Here is a 20977-nt window from a genome sequence, read left to right as displayed (position 1 = left end):
ACGAATTCAAAAATTGTCTGTATTACGTATCAAACACACGTGGATTCCTTATTGATACTACTGATATAACGCACAGGTTCAAGAACATTTCTTGCTTACTGACTTCTGCTGACATACAGTGAAAACCACATGATACTTCACTTGACTGTTGTACTGAACAGCAGTAATAAATAAGTACAAAACGTTCACCTTCTATCAGTAAGGCTAACTTACACTATCGCACAGTGCAGACTACATGACACTTCACTCTAAGCGTTGCCCTGTGCAGCAAAATTGAAACAAATAGCCCTGTACATTCTACAGCAAAATTTTAATAAATAGTCCCATTTTATATTCAGTTAAGCATGAAATGCAACTGTAGCAAACTGCTCCATACAGTAGCATGTTACAGCAAAATCGTAACAAATTGTCCTGTACATCACCATGTTACAGCGAAATTGTAATAATTTGCCCTATACAATAACAGTTACAGATAATCATCACACAGAATTTAAGAAATTGCCCTACATATCACTATTTTATATTCGAATAGATATTTTTCTGCATCTTCAACTTCAGTTTTTGTTAGCTTTGTTATTGTGACGCTATAAAAATCTTCGATAATTTAAAAATGGATTGTATTTTGGTGGTGATGGCCAGCTGATGTGGAGATTACCATTATCTCCTCTTATGGTGAATCGTATTACCCTAAGTGCATGATTCATCACGCACATGCAGCTCCCCTTCTACACCTCCCTCATTCTTCCTTATTGCATCTCCAAGCTGGCCATATTTTCTTAAGCTGACATAAATGCATCTGCACCATCTCAAACAAGCTGAGACTTCTTGACATCAGCACATGTACATTCAAAGTGATACAACTCGGTTGTGGAAGATTTTGATAAATAATGCAGACAGTTACTCGTTTCTTTAAATCTGCCTATACACTTGCCAGCTTCTGGTGATAAAATACAGTTTTAAGATCCAGTAGTTGACACCTACTGTCAGGTTAGGGCATGAACACTGTCAGCTTCTGATGTTACAACATTATGTGGACTCCTGCTGCTGACACCAACTGTCAGCAAATAATTTTTTAATTATTGTGCAAAATCATGCATTAAAAATGACAATATTCATTGCGATCAAGATAATAGCAGTCACCATGTCAACTGATCATCATTGTTCCAGAAGTAGCAATTTTTTATCATTGAAGATTTTCTACTGTATCGCAGCAACTAAGTTAAGAGAAATCGCGTTTTAACTGCAGAAAAAGGCAATTTTAGTATAAAATGGCAAGGAATAGGAGAATTTTGTACAATTTTATTTGATAATTGTCTGTAGCTTGCTATGTGCAGGGCAATTTTTTACGATTTTGCTGTAACATTATGATGTATGGAGCAGTTTGTTACAATTTTGTTTGATGCTTATGTGTAACCAAATATAAAATGGGTACATTTGCAACAATTTTGCTGCAACATTGTGATGTATGGGGCATTTCTTACAGTTTTGTAGTGAAATATCAATTGACGGGGGAAGTATCAAGTGGTAACCTCTGTGTTTTACTGCAACCTAGCATTATCAGCAGTAGATGATGAACATTTTGTACTACAAGATAAAGTTAACACCCTAGTGTAGAGTGACTATTTGTCATTTGGGTGACTTCGAAAAGTAGTCTAAATAGCTTAGATACAAGCACAGAAAGCCTCATTTCTTATCTATGTTGTATATTACCACTCTTCAGTACACTATTTTATCTAAGTTTCATATAGTCCCCACTGTCTGTCAGCAGAAGTCAGTCGCTGACAAATGCACTGTAATCTGTATATCAGATCAGTAGTAGAAATAAACAAGAATGTTTATTTCTTTTTTACTGTTGTAGTGTCATTTCCTCTCGGTTATGTACTTTTCGAATAGCCAAGAGATCTAGAAAGATTGTCTGGCTGCCAATTTTGTTGCCTTCTTAGCACCACCCAGGGGTCACGTGTGGGGCAAATTTCTGGTTTACACCCATGGACATGAAGAAACATTGACCCCCAGGACTAGACATTTGTCTGTGAATATATGTAATGTTATGTAATCTAGGATAATATGACCTAATACTGAAATGTATTTAAATACTATGCGCTAAATAAATGTTGTAGAACAGTTAAACAACATCAGTAATGCCACATGCGTTTTTTACTATTGTAGGAGAAACCTTGAAGTATTTTGATATATGAGATAGACACATCTTTTCTTGCAAAAACTGGTTTTTCGAGAGATCGGACTTTCCTCTGCATGGAAGCTTGCCCATCATGGTCTTTGAACATATTGTGTCTACATATCGTATTTTGGTGCATTTAGAAGTTACACTTGATATTATGGAAATTTGCTGTTTAAGTGAGACAACACATTAAATATCTTATCAAAACTCACCGTTTTTGACACAGTTTGTTATGCTAAAGTATCTGAAAATGTGATCTCCGTGGCTAAACATTCCACCACAGGTAATTTCAAGATCAAAATAAATAAAAAAGTATATTAGTCAGTCAATAATATTAATTCTATGTTTCTTGATGCATTGTCTTTTACTCCTCAGCTTGAATGATGCTTCGTCAGTTCATTTTTGTAACAAAGCCTAATTTAAGCTTAAAAGATGAAGTGTTGATTATTAAAGCAGAAAAATAATTAGCCACATATGCTTTGTAGTGTTAAGCAACAATTTATACATGGTAATAGTATTGTGGCACTTAATTTGAGAGTCCACAGTCATTGCCGTGTGGGGTAGCTGAGTGGTCTGAGGCCATGTCATGGTCCACACGGCTCCCTGTGCTAGGGGTTCGAGTCCTCCCTCAGGCATGGGTGTGTGTGTGTGTGTGTGTTGTCCATATCATAAGTTAGTCTAAGTTAGATTAAGTAGTGTATAAGCTAAGGGACCGATGACCACAGCAGTTTGGTCCCATAAGACCTTACCACAAATTTCCAATTTTTCCACTGTCTTTTTTAGGCACAAAGTGTAATTTGCACAATAAGTGCACTCTCCCAGTATCTGACAAATTACTGTAGCTAACATGTGTTTTATAGAGCAAAAAACCGATTTAAATGTGGAAGTATCATGTAGTAGTTAATTTGTTATTCCACAAGTGGGTTTAGGTATCAAGTATAAGTTACACATTAATTCTCTCTTGTAGTAGCTGACAAACTATTGTAGCTAACATGTGTTTTATAGAACAATAATACAGACAATTTAGATGTGCTAATTACTTTGACATACCACTGTATCTACACTTACATATTTTTGATAAATAATTCCAACATCCTACTGTTAATATCTGTATATGTTTCAAATGGGGAAATAACATTGTTTGTGCTTTCGTATTGTTGGTAAATAATACAAATGTGGGAATACTGTAAGTTACCACAGAACTGTCAAAATTGTCATGGATATTTGACAGATATTTTAGATGTAGTAATAACTTCATGACATTTGACAGGCATATTAATTTAGCTAACATGTATTTTGTAGGGTTACCAAACAGTAATACAGTGAATTTATATTTAGAAATTTTTAATTTGGGGTAGCATGATGCCTTACACAAAGTATGGCACAACAATTGAATTATGCTTCTTGACAAGTGCACTTTCACCTGTAAGTTAAATCACTACTCCCAGGCTCTGTCACTGTTGTCAACATCTTTCTGTACTTACTGTAAATGATGGAGTACTTTAGAACATGACACCAATTTATAAAGTAATACAGATTGCTCAGATTCGTTTGTGCAGGACCAAGATAGTCACTACATACTGATGGCCTATTTCATTTTTATAGCCAGTAAAATACTGGGCTGTAATTCGATGTTTCGCTTTAATGGCCAGTATAAGGACACCATAACCTCATGGATTGAACCCTCTTTGACTCCTACATCTTTCTCCTCCTGTGGATTATGCAACATAAGCGTATATACCGATGAGCCAAAACGTTATAAACCTTGTTTCATGTTGTATTGTTCCATTTTTCAATCACAGTACGGAACAGGTTCTGCTTGGCACGGATTTTACAAATCCTTGACAGGATCCCAGGAGTATATGGCACCAGATGTCTACAGACAGGTCAAGAAATTCTTGCAAATTATGGGATGGTAGTTTATGGGCATGCAGCTGGCGACTGACTGATATGCGTCCCAGTGGGTAAAGACAGACACACTTGCTGCCCCAGACATCAATGTGTGTTCACTACAATGCCCCTCAAACCAGTTGCACTAATGCAACTGTGCAACATGAACAGTTAGCCTACTGGAAGACGTCATGGCTGGAGGGGAGACTTTAAGCATGAAGCGATGCAGACGGTCAGCTATAACATTCATATAGTTCACTGCTGTCATGATGACTTCGATTACCACCACAGATCCCATGGAAGCTCAGCTTACTGTACCCCACAGCATAATTCTGCCCTCACCAGCTTGCAACTGTGGCATGGTGCATGTTTCGTGCAACCTTTCACCTGGATGACGACATGTAAGGGCCCAGCCATCGACCTGGTGTCACAATAAGGTCAATTCATTGGACAGGTGATACATTTCTATAGATACACAGTGTAAACTTGGTGAATCTGTGCCCACTGCAATCACACTGATGATGTCACTGGGTCAGCACAGGAACACATAGTTGTTGATTGATAGGGAGCCCCAGGTTTAACATTGGCCTTTGATCAGTGCGCTGCAAAACACTTGTGCGTGCACCAGCACTGTACTCCGTTGTCATATCTGTCACAGATCACTGCCTATCCTGGATTACACAGTGGGGAATTCTCCAGCCTCTAAGTTTTGTGATGAGATGTGGACATCCAGTGCCATACTGTCTACTCATTATTTTAGCATACTTCTACCACTTTCCACAGGTACTCTCGACAGTAGATCTCCAACTGCCGACCAGCTTCGCTGATTCAGAGATTCTCGTTTCCAGCTGTAGCACCACAGCGATGCATCCTTTGGGAAAACCACTTAATCAGTGGTTTCCGTACTTGCTGCCCCTATCACCGCTATAATGACTGTCCATTTGTCTCTCTTCCACTTACATTCTTTCCTTTCTGCATCATGTACACGCAACAGCATCAGTGGGCATTCAGCCTAACAGTGGGAAATGGTCATAATGTTTTGGTTCATCAGTGTATATGGTAGGAAGCTGCACAAGTGACATCATAAATGTTGACAAAGTGGGACAGAAACTCCATAGTTATACTACTCAAATAGAACATAACAATTTTGTTTCATATTTAGGTGATGTCTGGTTTGTGGGATGCTCAACTGCACAGTCATCAGTGCCCATACAAATTTTTACACGGTCCAGTTTTTTTACACAGGCCAATCTAACCACTGTCACAAATGATGATGATGATGATGATGAAATGACGAGGACAACATAAGCACCCAGTCCCTGGGCAGAGAAAATCCCCAACCCGCCCGGGAATCGAACCTGGGACCCCATGATCCAGAGGCAGCAACACTAGCCACTAGGACACGGGCTGTGGACTTCATATTTAGTGTTCAGTCATGAGGATCCACTTCACTTACACAGTATAGTCAACAGCCATGACATAAGAAAATGAGGAACGCAGCAGCCATGTCCATTACTCGAGCAACAGAGAAGTTTTCCAATGCTCCTTAAGATTTTCATCAAGCCCGATGGTGTCTGGCCTTAAGCTGGCAACGACTTGTTGTCAACAGCAGGCATCAGTTCCTGTTCTGGACGAGTGGATGGTAACTGGCGCTTTTGCCTCCAGAGAAGGTAATTCTCATGTGACCCAAGCAGATATTAGCTGTGGTTTGTGGTGTTGGACAGCAATGCACAGGAAAGGTGTAGGGCCAGTTGTGCCTGGTGGAAAACTTTTGTTGGATAGAAGGCTGTGTCTGGCTCTGTTTCCGCTTAAAGTGTGTTAGATATTATATTGCCAGAATTGTGGGGCTGCCGCATATCCTACTGTTGTTTTCTGAAATAAATTTTCGTAGGGGAAGATTCATGTGAATTTGATCCTAGAGGTGCACCTTATTTTATTTTCTATTTGCTTAAATGATTTACCTTTCTCTCTTCCAATACGCTGGCACTGTTTTAATTTCTGATCTGTTTTATTTTGTCCTTTCACCAGCATTGTCTCGCTTGAACCTGTGGGCTTTAATTATCTAATCACTATTATCTCTTGTTGTCTAACTGTAACTGTGTTAGTTTTGGGGCTCCAGTCTGTCAACTGAGTTAGAATGTTGTTGTTTTATGTTTATTGTCATTTCTTCCAGTTGCATAATTACTAGCGGTTTGGCTAACTATCATTTTGTGCCTTCCTTGTTGTGGTAACGTTATAATTATTTTGAAGGGCAGGAATTTCACCATTTGCCATATGTGCTAAATATTGAGTTCATGCACATTTGTGGGTTAAGTGCTGGTCATTTTCCTTCTGTTTTACCTTGCTCAGGCACTCTGATTTATTAAATTCTGTAGTTACTAAATGTATTTATAAGTTGTTAAGTATTTGTGCTCTCACAACCCCTATTCATATTTCCACTCCCACTATATCCTGCACCACATCCTTTTCAATAAACCTCTCTGCCAAAATTAGCAAGAGCCCTATTACATCCCTCATGTTTGCTCCTCTCTACCACCTTACCATATTTGAAAATATGTTTTTGAGTCTGGAACATTTGATCACTCAATCCCATTTGTGCAATGATAGAATCTGATGATACAGATTTTTATTATGTTCATACCAACAACCAATCAGGTACTTAGTGAAAGGATATATTACCAACGCATAATAGAGGAAGATTTCATTTGGATGTGACAAAACCATCCCACCAATACATATGGAAGTGCAACAGTTAAGACAGAGCAAAGCTGTATGTTTGGTCCTACGCCCTCCTCTATGAAGAGTTTGTAGATGAGACCATTGCGCCACACCAAGTCAAAGATACTGGAGATATCTTGGAGTTTTGGTCCAATGTACGAAGTGTGTTACAGAATTAATGATATCTCTGTAACTGAACTGTATTTATTTTATACGTTAATGTAATCCCCTTCACAATATGGCCTTTCAGTGACTACACAGTAACAGAGGAGTTTCCAATTTTCGTCACAGTTCTGGAAGGCTTTTGCTGTAATACCCTTCACTTTATCTGATACACTGTCTGCCCCTGGTAGCTGAGTGGTCAGCGCAACAGACTGTTAATCCTAAGGGCCCGGGCTCGATTCCTGGCTGGTTCGGAGATTTTCTGCGCTCAGGGACTGGGTGTTGTGTTGCCCTAATCATCATCAATTCATCCCCATAGACTCGCAAGTCGCCGAAGTGGCGTCAAATCGAAAGACTTGCACCCCGCAAACGGTCTACCCGACAGGAGGCCCTAGTCATACGACATTTACTTTCACATCTGATACACTCTTCTAAATACTATTCCAAGAATAAAATGACTCTCTTTCAAGCAGTTTTAACCTATGGGAAGAAGTCACAGAGACTCATATCTGGCAAATAGTGAGGCTGAAAATCCAGGGGAATGCTATTTATAGCTAAAAAAAAGTCATTGCAGGAGGTCCGCTGTGCCTTTTTCTGGGCCTTTCAAGGACTTCCAAATAACAATATTGATTGACAGTCGGTCCTGAAGGTAGAAATAGTTGGCGGACGATCCCCTGACTGATCAAAAACACTAAGTGTAGATTTTATTTGAGTTTTCCCATTCTCACTTGTGGGTGGGGGGAGAGTTTGTTGTGTGCCACTCTCGGCGTTGGTGTTTTATCTCTGGATCATGTTACAAAGTTATTTTAGTCACACTTCTCACGTGTCAAAATCCTGTGTTGAAATTTGGTGGATGCTAAACATGTTCCAGTTTAACTCGCGATTTATCATTCCCACAGTCAGTCAACAGAGTGCTCTCACAAGATAAACAACTTTTTCCACGTTGTAATCAATTCTTGCAGCTGAACGCTTTGCAGCATGATATTCTTCTTATACATTATATCACCCTGCTTAAAACGACTGGCACCATCTGAAGACATATGGTCTAGACAGAAAACGCCCTTCATAAGCCCTTTGTAACGTTCAGTAAATCGTAATAGTAGTAGCACAGCATTGTTCGTGATTTTGTCAGTCTCTGTTCATAACGCACTTGACAAATACGACTTCACTCCAAATGCTCTCAACACTCATGTTACAACAGTAATGAACTCATACTGGTTCTGTGTAAAGGACGCAATTCAACCTGACAGCCACGCAAAGGGGAGATAAAGGCATTGTTGGTTCATGTTCAGTGTTATCAGCCTCATACTTTTCCAACACACCCTCATATTCCCACTTTGTTAATAGACTTTCTCAGAACAGTTTACGTCTATCTTCAATAGTCTTCCAGTTCAGTTCCTTCAGTATCCCTGTAGTCGCTCTCCCAAAGATTAAACAAACCAGAGACCGTTTGTGCTGTGTTTCTCTGTAAATGTTCAATGTCCCCTATTACTCCTATCTAGTACGGGTCCCACACACTAGTGCAATATTCTAGAGCCGTTCAGATAAGTGATTTTTAAGCAATCCCCTTTGTAAACTAACTGCATTTTCCCAGTATCTACCAACGAATCAAAGTCTACCACCTGCTTTACCCATGACTGAACCTATGAGCTCATTTCATTTTACAAAGTGTTACACCCAGTTATTTGTGTGAGTGACAATGACTCATTCATATTATAGTCATAGGATACTATGTTTTTTAGTTTTTCTACTGCACAGTTTTAATTCTCTGAACATTTAGAGCAACTTATCAGTCTCTGCACCATGTCGAAATCTTATCAAGATCTGATTGAATATGTATGCAACATCTTGCAGATAGTACTTCATTATAGATAACTGCATTGTCTCCAAAAGCATGATTTTACTATTAATGTTGTGTGTGGGGTCATTAATATACAAGATGAACAGCATGGATTCCATCATATACCTCTGCACAGTGGAAGTTACTTCTATGTCTGATGAAGATTCTCCTGGATGCTGTGTCCTCCCTACCAAAAAGAGCTCAATCCACTCAAGAATTTCACTTTATACCCCATATGATTGTACTTTTAACAATAAATGTAGGTGTGGTACCGAGTTAAACGCTTTTCTGAAATTGAGAAATATTGCATCTATCTGGTTGCCTTGGTCCAAAGCTTTCAGAATGACATTTGAGAGAAGTACGACCTTAGTTTCACATAATCGATGTTTTCGAAACCTATGCTGGTTATGGAGTAACCTATGCAGATGAGGGCACTCTGTTCGAGATAACTCTTTATATTTGAGCTCAGAATATGTTATAGGATTCTACAACGCATTGATGTCAAGGATACTGAACAGTAGTTTTGTGGAGCACTTATACTACCCTTCTTGTAAATGGGTGTAACCTGTGCTTTTTTGGAAAACCTGGGCATGTTTTTCTGTTCAAAGGATCTATGATACATTAAAATAACAAAAGGGACTAACTCCATTACAAATTCAGTGTAGAATCTAACATGGATTTCATTGGGGCATGGAGTTTTGTTCAATTTTAACCACTTCAACTGTCCCTCAACACCACTCACACTAATATTTCATTCATCTTTTCAGTGTTATGAGGATTAAATAGGGATGATTCTCGTCGGTTTTCCTTTGTAAAGGGACATTTGAAAATTGAGTTAAGAATTTCAGCTTTTGTTATGTCACCCTCAATTTCAGTTCTTGTCTCATTTGCTAGTGACTGGACACTAACTTTGGTGTCACTGACAGCCTTTACATATGACCAGAATCTTTTTGGATTCTATGAAAGATCACTTGATAATATTCTGCTGTTGTAGCCATTGTAGGCATCCCGCATTGCTCTCTTGACAGCCAAACGTGTTTCATTCAAGCATCTCTGTGTCTATAGCGCTATACTTCGTTTTACACCTATTATGCGGTAAACTCTGTTTCTTTAGAAGTTTCTTCACAGTGTCTGTGTATCATGGAGGTTCCCTCAAATTATGAACTGTTCTACAGGGTACATATCTATCTATTGTCAACTAATCTTTTAAGCTTGAGCCGGAACTCCCCTACATGCTCCTGCCCTGAGCTGAAAGTTTCAAGTTCCTCGTTGAGATATGACACTACTGATTTTTTATCTAGTTTACTGAACATTTATATCTTTCTGCTTGTTTCAGTTGTCTTCTGCACTTCAGTAATCATTGTTGCCACAAACACATCATGGACACTGATACCAGTTTCGATGTGGACATCCTCAGAGAGGTCTGGTCTATTTGTTGTCATTAGATCCTATATATATCCACCATGGGTGGAGTTCCTAACTATTTGTGCTAGGTAGGTTTCAGAGGAAGCATTCAGTAAAGTTTCACAGGCTGCCGTGTCATGACCACCACTAATGAAACTGTAATTTTCGCGCCGGCCGGAGTGGCCGATTATTCTAGGCGCTACAGTCTGGAGCCGCACGACCACTACGGTCACAGGTTCGAATCCTGCCTCGGGCATGGATGTTTGTGATGTTCGTAGGTTAGTTAGGTTTAAGTAGTTCTAAGTTCTATGGGACTGATGACCACAGTAGTTAAGTCCCATAGGGCTCACATTGATTATTGGATGATTAAGGTCTCCACCAATGTTTATAGTAAGATTGAGGAAATTACGCACAAGTCAAGTGTGGTTTTCTCTAAAGTTTTCCATTACATCAGGAGTTTGGTGGGCGATAAAAGAATGGAATTATCACCATATGCCCACCGCTGATACTGAGTCTTGCCCAAACAATCTCACATGCTGCTTCAATTTCTATCACAGTGAATTTGAGTTTCTTGCCTACTGCGAGAAGACACCACCTCCATTTCCCATTTGGCTAGCCTTTCGATATACTCTTAAATATTCCCCAAAAATGTCATTTCTGTCAATTTCAGGTTTCAACCAGGTACCTGTGTCTGGTATTTTGCGACATACACTGCTTTCATGAACACTTCAAACTCCGGCAAATGCTTTGGCAGTTTACCATTAGGATTTTAATACTCTCACCTGTGGGAGGCATTTCTTTCGATCTTACACTGATACTTCTGGGTTCCCTACAGCTGTCGTTATCTGGATTGGATGGAAAGCCACCTGATCTGAAAAACCCTTGTGTGCACCCTACACACAGTCAGCTACCTGAGCCACCATCTACCTCTGATGTGTAGTCCACACCTGACCTATTAAGGGGGACACTACATTTTTCAACCATATGTCGCAAGTCCAGAAGGTCACAGACTAAATTATCACAGAACCTTCAAAGTTTCTGGTTCAGTCGTTCCACTCAAATTAGAACGAAAGAGCCATGATCAGTTCTGGGGACAATGCTGCAAATCGTTAGATTCGTTGAAACTCCAAGCACAAGGTTGGTTTTCTCAACCTTCTCCACCAGTTGCTGAAACGGCCAAAAAATGACCTCAGAGCCCAGATGATGGTCGTCATTTCTGCTAATCTGTGCCACAATCTGGAGTTGGTTGCACCCCATTCCCTCAATGGCTGCTGGAATAACCTCTTCAAATGTTGAATGAGCCTACCAGGCATGCACATTAAGAGAACACGGTGTCCTTTCCTTGCTGCCATTTCCCTAAGGGATACCATCATTTGCCGTATGTTTGTTCTGCCAACGATTAATAGATCCCAACCATTTTGCGTTTGCCGCCTCTTTATACATACAAAACATACAAATCATGAGTTCCCCTGGCTCACTACCAGTTTCAGTGAACTTATTGATTAGGGGGATCAGTACAACACTCTGAGTTCTCCCTGGTCCCTGTCCACCCTGTACAGGAAAATTAGATTTACCATTGAAACACCACTCAGAGTCAAGTGGACAGGTAATGACAGATACTGTACTTTATGCAGAGGAGTCAGGATCCACAGGAGAGGATAGCACTTGAGGTACCTCTGGTACAGATATAACAGGTACACGGCTCTCAGGAGCTCTTCCAACACATCAATTCGTAGCAGTTGCCAATCGTTTGACAGTAGGCAAGGCGATTTCCAGCTACTTTAGAACGTCAACTGACTCATCTTATATTTGAGAACGGCATGTACAGTGGGATAGCATTTTGGCTGATGTGATGTATTACAAGGCAATGAACCAGGAACTTTAAATTAAGTTCACTGATTAGCTTATAATGCGTGAAGCTAAAAAGTTGCTAATTCGCTATAAGAACTGAAGCAAATACACAAAACGAGATTTCCATTGAGGCAACAAAAAAAACCTGTAGTAACAATCACTAGTTTCCTAGAACGTTTTGATGTTAATTACAGTTGTTAGCATACTCGAAAACAGAATTAATTACGATTAATGCAGACAATGTATAGGTATACTCCTCTTCAAGGGAAAACTAAATTTAACACAATATTTTAGGTACAAAATTTGGTACAGCAGCTAAATCATAAGCGCCGATTACCTACAAATTGCTAGTAGGTTATGCAAAGGACAACGAAGGCTTCTGAAAATTCTCAAAAACGTACGTTTATTTGCATTGATATAAAGTGAAAGTCGGGAGTGGTGTATTCTTTGGTTGAACTGAGAACCACAGACGCTGATTTGCTACAAATTAAATACATATCGAAAGTAATCGCACCAGTAAGTTATGAAAATATACTTTTTTAAGCATCCGAAAATTCTCAAACTTATCTATTTCTCGCGTTATTGTACAATGAAATTAGAGAATGATTATTTTGAACTAGGATAGGATAGCTGTTCCCTTATTTAGTTAAAGCCTACGATTAATGTACGAGTTTTCCGCGGCACTCGCGAATGTTCGAAACTTCATAGTACATCACAATACAAATGGGTATTGATACCATCAATGAAAGATTACTCAGAAGCGACGCGAACAGTAAATTATGCGAATTGATGACAGCAATAGAGCACCCTGCTGCTTGGATATAGATGCCATGTCAGGAAATCTTTGACCTGGGATGGGTTCTTTAAACTTCTAAAACAGGTTGAAGTCGTAGGGACTCACGTCTGGCGAGTACGAAAAATGTTCCAAGAACTACCAATGCCACAAATGCTGTAAGAGTTTGACACTGTTTGAAACATGAAAATGTTCAAATGTGTGAATTTCTAAGGGACCAAACTGCTTAGATCATCGGTCCCTAGACTTACACACTACTTAAACTAACTTAAACTGCGTTATGCTGAGAACAACAACACACACCCATGGCCGAGGGAGGACACGAACCTTCAGTGGAAGGGGCCATGCAATCTGTGACATGGCACCTCAAACCACACGGCTTGTAACATGACAATGTTTGTTGTCATGTACTTGTCTCACAATAAACGTAGACGTTTGCACCACATAGCTGGAAACTGATGTACTTAAGAAATCGGGAATACTAATCAGTGTTGACAATTTATTCTCTCAAGCGTAGTATGCATAACACCCTCTTAGCCACATGCCACAGTCAACTATAGCTTCACCTGACTGGGTGTCTCTCGAAATTTCTGTGGGTGTGACGAACCTGGGTGACGCCATTCATTCTATTGATGCATTAATTCAGGCTCATAGGCTCATATCCACGTGTCACCGATGGTGAAGATATGGTCCAGAAATATGTCTCCTTCGTTGCAGTATCTGTCCAGGAGGATGCCAGCCAAAACATACCGGTGCCATATCCGTTGGTGAGTCAATGTGGAATCCAATAGGACAGTATTTTTCTCATGTTAAGACGTTTCTTCAGCATGCGCCACAGCATTTGATGACTGAGACCAACCTTTACAGATAATTACGGACAGTCCATCGATGAAAACGAGACCACTTGCGATACCAATTTGGTCTTGAGAAATGTAAAGCCGATCTGTGCAGTAAAAATCCTCAGTTTCAGTCTGACTCGTCGTATGACCGTCCTATATGGTAATGCGTTCTCGCAACACGCTCCACGTAATCCTCGATAACATTCTGATGCATTTTTCTCAGGGGCAGCCACGATTTTAATCCACGAACGTTGATCATCTTTTGAAAATATGCTTTAGAGTGGTGAAATCGACACTCTTCCCTTCAGCGCCACACACTAACAACACTCCCAACCGCATGCCCGTCAAATGCACAACACAAATCGATAACAGCGCCACCTGACCACTTCCATACCCTATTTGCGCATTCCCGATATCTTGCGAGCGTCTGGACCACAGTCTAACTGTGGTCTGGACCACGTTGTCACTACTTCATGTACATTGATCCTATGAACACACTGAGAACACGTTTCAGAAAAGGTGAATGCTGCGGAGATATAGTCTTTTCTGTCCCCAACAAAGTGGACAAGACTATCCCTGTACTATTCTATGTATTTATAATTGTCCTAAAGTAAGAGAGTGTACATGTGTTGTATCGATTACACAGATCAGCGATTGACAAGGTAGTTCTAAGATGTTTACAGCAAGCGGTAACACATGTGATCTCTATAGGCACGACTGCCTTTGGAAGGTTGTAGTGTCTTTCATAAGATGTTTGACATGTTTACGGTTTTGTGTATACAACAATCGCGCTATGGCTACAGTATTTGTTAAATCATTTTTCTTAACCAGGTGAATTATTTTGCAAACTGAAGTTATAGGCTTTTTAATTTTTATTTTAAGGCTACTTAGATCGTTTGCGAAGCTCATGTTGAGAGCTATATAAATCTATAGTGGAAAATAATAGTTCATATACGTTGGTAGTATAGCTTGTTGTAGTAGTCGGCCACAACAACTAATATATATGGTTCTATTGTATTTCGTTATTTGAGTCACTAGAAAGGTTCGTTAACAAACTTTTATATATTTGTGTTCGGATATTCCGAACTAGCAGTTGAGATACATAGAACCATTTTCGTTTTCATTGTATGAACCACCTAGTTACTGAGATTTTTTTTTTGTGTCACGTGTAATTCAAAACACTGGATTTGTTTCTCTCTTTCCAGTCACTTAATTTGGAATGACATATTAGGAGACTAGAACCAACACCGGTATGTCATTGTGGGAACATCTTGTTTTTGATTTATTTATTGTTTAATTATCTACTGTGACCATATTCCACCTTGATATCAAGTGGCATTTAGATTAACTTTTGTTTTTGTATAAAATTTTTCGTTCCCCCTTGTATGTTCAGTACAGTATAACATTACAGGCAAAAACAGAATTTTATTTAGTATGAAGAAATTAATTCCGACCCACAGTAGATTTTCATAGTAGCAAAGTGCCTTTACTCGAGACGTGTTAAGATAAAGCATTCCCTGACATTGGTTAAATTTCTTATCTATGTGGAATGATATACTGTCAACATTTGTGAACGTAATACAAAGATTAATGGTAAATCTCTAAGAATGTTAGACTCAAAATTTTATGTACTTATGTTATAGCATAAGAGGATCACTTCTTCACAAGCCCATGTGGAAAAATATAAGTAGTATGCCCACAATTGTCCGTTTTCAAACAAAAGTGACAGATCTACACTTGTGTCATCAATGTAGATCATTATATGCTACAAGCTGGCTTCGAAAAAAGAGGAGATCAGCAGAAGAGAAAGTAAGTTTTACTGTCACACAAATTAAAATTCCCTTATATAATAGATCTGGTGTCTGATATATATTTTTATTTTTAACAGAAAGCGCCAAGGATTATTCAATACACCCCAAAAAGTAATGCTCCAACTATAGAAATATGGAAAAACATGACAGTTGAAGAACTAGGCAATGCCATAGGAAAAGGCGTTGGTAAGCTTCATATTCATATTCCTTTTAAAGTTAAAGGAGATATTGGGAAAGATGCTATATATGACAAATCTTGTAAAGCATTAAAATATTATTCACCAGTGTTAAATGTACCTATAATTAAATTGGCATTGACAGTTACAGTGAGCTGGGTATGACAGCTTCACCTGTTTACCTCACCCAGTCACATGTTGCAGTTTTGTAAACGTCTCTACAGTAACATCTCAGTGTTGTCATAGCTCTGTAGAACATATTCTGAACTCAAACATAATGAGGTATTTTGAACAGAATGACCTCCTCAGTGACAACCAGCATGGATTTTGAAAACATCAATAATGTGAAACCCAACGCACACTTTTCTCAAATGACATACTGAAAGCTTTGGATCAAGGCAACTATGTAGATGCAGTTTTTCTTGATATCCAAAATGCATTTGACTCAGTACCACACCTTCACTTACTGTCAAAAGTTCAGTCATATGGGGTATCAAGTGAACTTTGTGTCTCTCCCAGGGAAATGTGTTGGTACCCTTGTTGATTATGTTGTACATTAATGACCTTTCAGGCAATATTAATCGGAGCTCAGACTTATTGTAGATGCTGCAACTATCTCTAATGAAGTACTGTCTGAAAGAAGCTGCATAAATATTCAGACAGATCTTGATAAGATTTCAGTATGCTCCAGAGATTGGCAATGTGCTTTATGCGTTCAGAAATGTAAAATTTTGCACTTCACAGAATGAAAAAATGTAGCGTTCTATGACTGTAATATGAATGAGTCACTGTTGGAATTGGCCAACTCATAGAAGTACCTGGGTGTAACACTTTGTAGGGATAGGAAATGGAATGGTCACATAGGGTTAGTTGTGGGTAAAGCAGGTGGTAGACTCCGGTTTTTTGATAGAATACTGGGGAAGTGCAATCAGTCTACAATGGAGACTAGTAGGACACCTATAAAAATTTGGGATTTTCTTTGTATGGGACAAGCCAGACAAAAAAGCCCCCCTCCAGATATGACCATCAAATTACATAAATACTCCAGAAAACACAACAACATTGGTATCACTTTCTTTAATGAACACATCTATATAGTTATACTGAGCCACAAGAAAGAACTGATGCAGATACTGATAAGTTCACATAACCTGTAAAGCTTATAATGACAAAACATTGACATCTGCATAGAAGAAAAATACAAACTGGTGTTGATAAATTTATTTCATTCATATAGCTAAGATGAACTCCACAATAACCACCAAAATTAAATCTAAATTATAACAAACTGTTTATGACAAGACCAATATCATCTACACTTTACATTTGTGGCTCAAGTGAATTCCATAATACCTATTAACCACAAAGAAACCATGTTTACGAATAAACCAAGTAATGCTCTGGTGTGAATGTTTATGTGGTATCAGTAACTTCAGTTTACCAGTATAGCTGCAATGAAATCACTGATACCAGCCATTGCATACGTTCATAATAAAATCCAAAAATTCAATAAGTGAACCTTAAAAACTTACTCCCCTTTAAAAAATGTAATTAGTGAAAATCAGACACATATCATTGAACACCATTCAAAGAACGCAAAAATTAGTAGGCTATAGAGAAATAAAATACCTGTTCCTCTCTACTTGTACTCAAACAATCTCTCCAGCTTATCTCTCTCCCCTCCTGCTAAAAACCAAACTTCCCTTCCATTAACCTTAATCATTTTCCTACAACTGATACTAGATAAATTAAAATTGAGTTTACAAAAGAGTAAAAGTAATACACCTTTAAAATAAACTTCTCACTCTCTCCATTTCCAACAAATCAGTAACTGAATGAATAATGGCACAAATAAAGAATGTCACCTGTCAAGATACTTTGGACAGGTTTTTCGCCAACTCGAATTTCACAAATTGTACACAGAAAACTGTCACTGTCATGAGATGGACCTCTTCAATCATTTTCATAGGAATTTCATGCTTTTGACGTATTCTGCCAGTACACCATACTTCTGGAAGAAAGTTATGGTGCTCAGCACATCACACGCCTCCACCGACATTCGTCACAAGCAAAACACAACCAGCATACATAATGAACTTTTGAAAATAACAACAGACTAGTAGTATTGAAATTTATCAGAAGAGAATATCTCAAGCAACACAACTGCTCCAAAATGTCCTCTTCCCACACACCAACTTTCACATTCACTGCCCAATTAGGGCATCACAAGGCCACAATACCATTACATCACTGGTAACAACTAATATTAGGAAGAAAGTTGTCTTTCATCTGATGTCGTCCAAAGTCAGATTCTAGCACAGTATGTGATAAGACCTTCATTGGGGACTCACCTTTCTTTTTCTTTTTTTTTTATTCTTCACTGTTGTGCATCCACATAGTATTGAATTACTTTACATGTGTATAAATTTATTGTTCTGAAATATAAAAGAAAATGTGTCACAATTTATTTTGTAAATTTATTTGAGACTTTGTAATTACAGAAAACTATGGGCTACAAGTATCTCAATACAGCAGAAAAACAACAATTTTATAATAGTTAATAGAAAGAATATGTTTTCTTCCTTTACATGAAATAAATAGTTTAAAAAAGATTTTACTTACTGGTCATTTAAGATATAATAACCTTAAAATGTCATTTGGATTCTAAATTTATGTAGAGATGAGTACTTACTCTTTAATGAAGCAACATACTATGTCCACAATGTAGAAATTTCCATTGTATATAATTTTTGTATTGATGGGTGATTTAATTTTCATTGTTGTTCTGTTCTGAAAGATCACATTTTTGAGGTGATGATGTTTGTGGACAATTCGGTTGACTATACGCATCCACATTCTGTTATTGACAACTGGCAAGTCGTTCAAGAAGTTGTCAGGAAAAGTGGTATGAAGTACAGAGTCATAGCACCACCTGGCCAAGTTAAGGAAACTGTTGAAAAAAATAAGGATGCAGTGAAAAGGTACAAATGTTTCTATGTGTGTATTTTAGATATCAACATTTAGCATTTCTTTGTCAGACTATTTTTTTTATTTATTGGAACTTGCTAAACATTTATGTTTGTTATGATTATGATCTATTGAAAGTGACGTTGAGATCGTAATGACACAGGCAATTAACTACAGGCATTATTTTCTTCTGCAGGCCTTTGACCTTCGCTATTTATACTAGTTTTCTGTACCTGTAATTAACTTGTCAATGGTACTTGGAACTATAAACATCTTTTGCCTTCAGAAAAAAATTAAGAGATGAATTCTGTGATGTTGATAGGATGTGGTGAATATTTAGCTAAGACACATTGATTTCATGTGACAACTGTGTGCACATGCTGGTAAATGGATCAACCAAGGCCTATATGCCTAATGGACCATCTGGTGAATAGTGGCAGCTCAACGATCTCAGCACTGAGACTAGCTGTGGAGCTGGTCCGTTAGGCACCTGAGGCAAGCCTTACTTCCTGGTTATGGATAACGTTATGTTCATCAGAAATGTTGGTCTTTTTGATCCATGCCCTTGCCACCCATAATCCAATAGAGAATACACAACAGCCTTATAAAACTGAATGAGAAATATTGTGCTTCGCAAGTACATGAAGCTAAGCTACTCCTATTTGTGTATTTATGTATATATCTATCAATCAGATATGTGGGACCATGCAATCCACCACTTTATAATCATTAAAAAAGTCCCTTTACAGAAAGCTGATTAGAAAGTTTGTAAAGAAAAGAACTAAGAAAACACAAAAAAATTGTGTGAGAGTATACAAATAAATAACATATTACACAGAAAAGTTGTCATTTACTGGAAGGAACTCCTGTACAATGTAATTAGTGCCACAAGGGAACGTTTCAACTTGGATGTGAATACTTGGGGTTTATCACCTTGTATTTCCAGTTCTGATGGAACCCTGTTGAAAATTAAACCTGTTACACCCTGAAAACATTTCTGTACTATGTTTCAGAAAGTGTTGAGGTTGTTTTTCTTCATAGTATTCACTGAGCAGTGTTTCAGTTTCTTTTAAATGTATCAACATTGTCAACATCAAATCTTATGATAGAATATGTGTACGTCATGACAGAATTCTGAGACACCTGAACAACAGTCTACACAAAATTTGCAAACTGACAACACAGTTGAGTCTTACCACCCATTTCTGGGCTAAGAATGTTCTTAGTGAGTGCCCAGAGTTAGTGCAAAATACAGCACCATACAAGAGTTAACGTAAGTGAAGTAAACATTCCTTCGCGTTTCAATGATGGAAATGTGGAGAGCATTGTTGTGAAGATGGCAGCATTCACTTTCGGTAAATGTGATACTTCCAAGAAAAATGTAGTAGAAAAGTTCTGGCAGAATGTAAATAATTTAGGAGTAAAGGAGGCCACTCGCCAAATTGCAGGTGTGTGTATTTGTTCTCAAGCTCAACAAAGGATTTATTCGAAAAGATGGCAAGTTTTCATTCGCTTTTGTTTGTGCCTGTTAAGTTCTCACTGCTTCTGCTATTTGGTGAGTGGTCTCTTTTAGTCCTAAATTATTTGCACACTTCTAAGAAAGTCTTTCGTCTATCCTCAACTGTGAGAATTTAAAATGTTCAACTTCACTGGCAGACTACCTCGGGATACTAAAATTCTGCTTTTACAGGAGTCCCATGTTGGATACAGTATGAATTGCATTCTGTTTCAGTTAACTGTTAATCTGTTCTCTGAAAGCCATGTGCTGATTTTACAGACTACCACATTAGTTGCATCATTTATATTATGTTCTACATCTTTCACAATAACAGTAGTGACAGCTGCAAGGTGAAAAATACCAGGTGTTGAAGTATGAAACTGGAATTTGGTTACAATAATTAGACATCTTTTGTTTGAAACTGATAAACAATATTTTATTCAAAATAACTCCATTGATATTTATACATTTCTTCCATCTCTGCAGCAGGCTATGAACGCCACGTCAAAAAATTCTTCTTTTGAAGTGAACCAGTCGGTGAACCATTTTTGTACATTTTCATATGAATAGAAGCGTTGTCCAGTGAGAGCGTATTACAGTGATGCAAGTAGATGATAATCGAATGGAGCCAAGTCTGGAGAATAAGCCGCATGCCCTAGTGTTTCCTAACTGATCACCTCGATCGTTTCCCTGACCCATTTTGATTTTTTGGTGGGGCGTTATCATGGAGCAATATGACTTTGTGTTGCCTTTGTCCATATTCTGGTCATTTTTCACATAATGCTTGACTTAAACCGATCATTTGCTGTTGGTAGTGATCAGTGTTAATGGCTTCACCGGTTTTTA

At 38.3% G+C, this 20977-nt stretch overlaps 1 protein-coding gene across 1 annotated transcript in view; it reads left to right on the top strand.

Moving 5' to 3' along the window:
* The first annotated feature begins 14379 nt into the window (after positions 1-14379).
* Positions 14380-20977, top strand: part of LOC126170853 (translation initiation factor IF-2, mitochondrial) — a 96118-nt gene continuing 89520 nt past the window's right edge. The window contains exons 1-4 of the mRNA XM_049920755.1: positions 14380-14510; positions 15323-15488; positions 15568-15676; positions 18464-18647. Coding sequence (XP_049776712.1) covers positions 14473-14510; positions 15323-15488; positions 15568-15676; positions 18464-18647 — 497 coding nt within the window. The 5' untranslated portion in view covers positions 14380-14472. The remainder of the gene's footprint in view (positions 14511-15322; positions 15489-15567; positions 15677-18463; positions 18648-20977) is intronic.

The sequence above is a fragment of the Schistocerca cancellata genome, chromosome 1, assembly GCF_023864275.1.
Source record: "Schistocerca cancellata isolate TAMUIC-IGC-003103 chromosome 1, iqSchCanc2.1, whole genome shotgun sequence".
NCBI classification, from domain to species: Eukaryota; Metazoa; Arthropoda; class Insecta; order Orthoptera; family Acrididae; genus Schistocerca; species Schistocerca cancellata.
The sequence above is the reverse complement of the archived record's forward strand: the minus strand, read 5'-3'. Positions and strand labels throughout refer to the sequence as shown.